Source organism: Propithecus coquereli, unplaced genomic scaffold (genome assembly GCF_000956105.1).
Source record: "Propithecus coquereli isolate 6110/MARCELLA unplaced genomic scaffold, Pcoq_1.0 Scaffold101, whole genome shotgun sequence".
Lineage (NCBI taxonomy): Eukaryota > Metazoa > Chordata > Mammalia > Primates > Indriidae > Propithecus > Propithecus coquereli.
Window position 1 is genome coordinate 152233 of NW_012133970.1, and position 1830 is coordinate 154062.

General features: G+C 35.7%; 1 protein-coding gene across 1 annotated transcript in view; it reads left to right on the top strand.

Annotated features, from left to right (window-relative positions):
* Window positions 1-1830, top strand: part of PHKA1 (phosphorylase kinase, alpha 1 (muscle)) — a 190881-nt gene that overhangs the window by 95218 nt on the left and 93833 nt on the right. The window contains exon 14 of the mRNA XM_012642857.1: window positions 142-251. Coding sequence (XP_012498311.1) covers window positions 142-251 — 110 coding nt within the window. The remainder of the gene's footprint in view (window positions 1-141; window positions 252-1830) is intronic.

Here is a 1830-nt window from a genome sequence, read left to right on the forward strand (position 1 = left end):
AACTTAAACTGAAGGAAATAAGGTGGATGTGTGTGTCTATTTGTATGTACATACATTATGTGTGTATCTATATGTAAAAAATATTTGCTGATTTCATTTGTGCACTAAAAATATCTTCACCGTTTCTCAATTCTTTGTCAGGATGCAATAGTAGAATGAAACTCAGCGGACGGCCCTACAGACACATGGGAGTGCTTGGAACTTCAAAACTGTATGACATTCGGAAAACTATCTTTACTTTCACTCCACAGGTAGGTGGAACACACTGAAACGTACGTGGAGATGAGTAGAAATAAAAGAGAAACATTATAGAAATAAAGCATTTACTGGAGTTGGGATAAGTGTCAAAGAATACCATGTCCCTTGCACATATTAAGTGGCTCAGTAAACATTTATTGAGTTGAACTGAATTGAACTTAACAGCACAGAGTTATAATAAGTGATTGTGACTACCAAGAGTTGTCCTAGGTGTTGCAGAAACAGTGACTAGGGATTGTACAAATGTTAGAGTACTTACAAAAGTACCCCTTACTTTTAAAAGTTAAAATAAAACTGTATTTGTCCTTTATAAACAAAATACAATCTTTTTTATTCAGCTACTGAATTAAGTATTTTCATTGTTTGGAGGAGGGGCCCTTTTTACATGCATAGAAAACTTCAATATCCTTTTCTTTTTTTCCCATTTATTAAATTTCAGAATATTACAGGGGTACAAATCTTTTGGTTACATGAATTGCTTTTCTACTGCTTGAGTCAAAGTTGTAAGTGTGCCCATCACCCAGATAATGTACATTGTACCCGTTAGGTATGATATCATCCATCCTCTCCTCCCCACTCCCACCTGGATGATTTCCATTGAGTTTTACTTCCATCTATGCACATGAGTGCTGATCGGTTAGTTCCAATTTAGTAGTGAAAACGTGGTGTTTGTTTTTCCATTCTTCTGATACTTCATTTAGGAGGATGGTCTCCAGTTCCATCCAGATTGTTGCACAAGGTATTAATTCATTTTTTATGGCTGAGTAGTATTCCATGGTGTACATACACCACATTTTATTAATCCACTCATGAATTGATGGGCATTTGGGTTGATTCCATATCTTTGCAATTGTGAACTGTGCTGCAGTGAACATTCAAGTGCAGGTATCTTTCTGATAGAAAAACTTCTTTTCCTTTGGGTAGATACCCAGTAGTGAGATTGCTGGATCAAATCGTACGTCTACTTTTGTTCTTTGAGGAATCTCCATATTGTTTTCTGTAGAGGTTGCACTAATTTTGCAGTCCCACCAACAGTGTATAAGTGCTCCATTCTCTTCACATCCATGCCAGCATCTATTGTTTTGGGACTTTTTGATAAGAAGCCATTCTCACTGGGATTAGTTGATAGCACATTGTGGTTTTGATTTGCATTTCTCTGATGATTAGTGACATTGAGGAGCATTTTTTATGTTTGTTGGCCATTAGTCTATCTTCTTTTGAAAAGCTTCTGTTCCTGTCTTTTACCCACTTTTTAATGGGGTTGTTTGATTTTTTTTTCTTGCTGATTTGCTTGAGTTCTTTGTAGATTCTGATTATTAGCCTTTTTTTCCTCCCATTCTGTAGGCTGTCTGTTTGCTCTGGTGACTGTTTACTTAGCTAGCCACATGACTTTGCTAATCCACATATCATCTCTTAGCCTTATTTTTCATCTAAGAAGAAAAGCATTCACTGGGTAGTTACAGGGTTGAATAAAATGATGTATTTGAAAATAGTTTGTAAATTGTAGCACAATATAAAAATGTCAGAAATTATATGTACCAATTGACCACCAGATACTTTTGTAAGTATTAG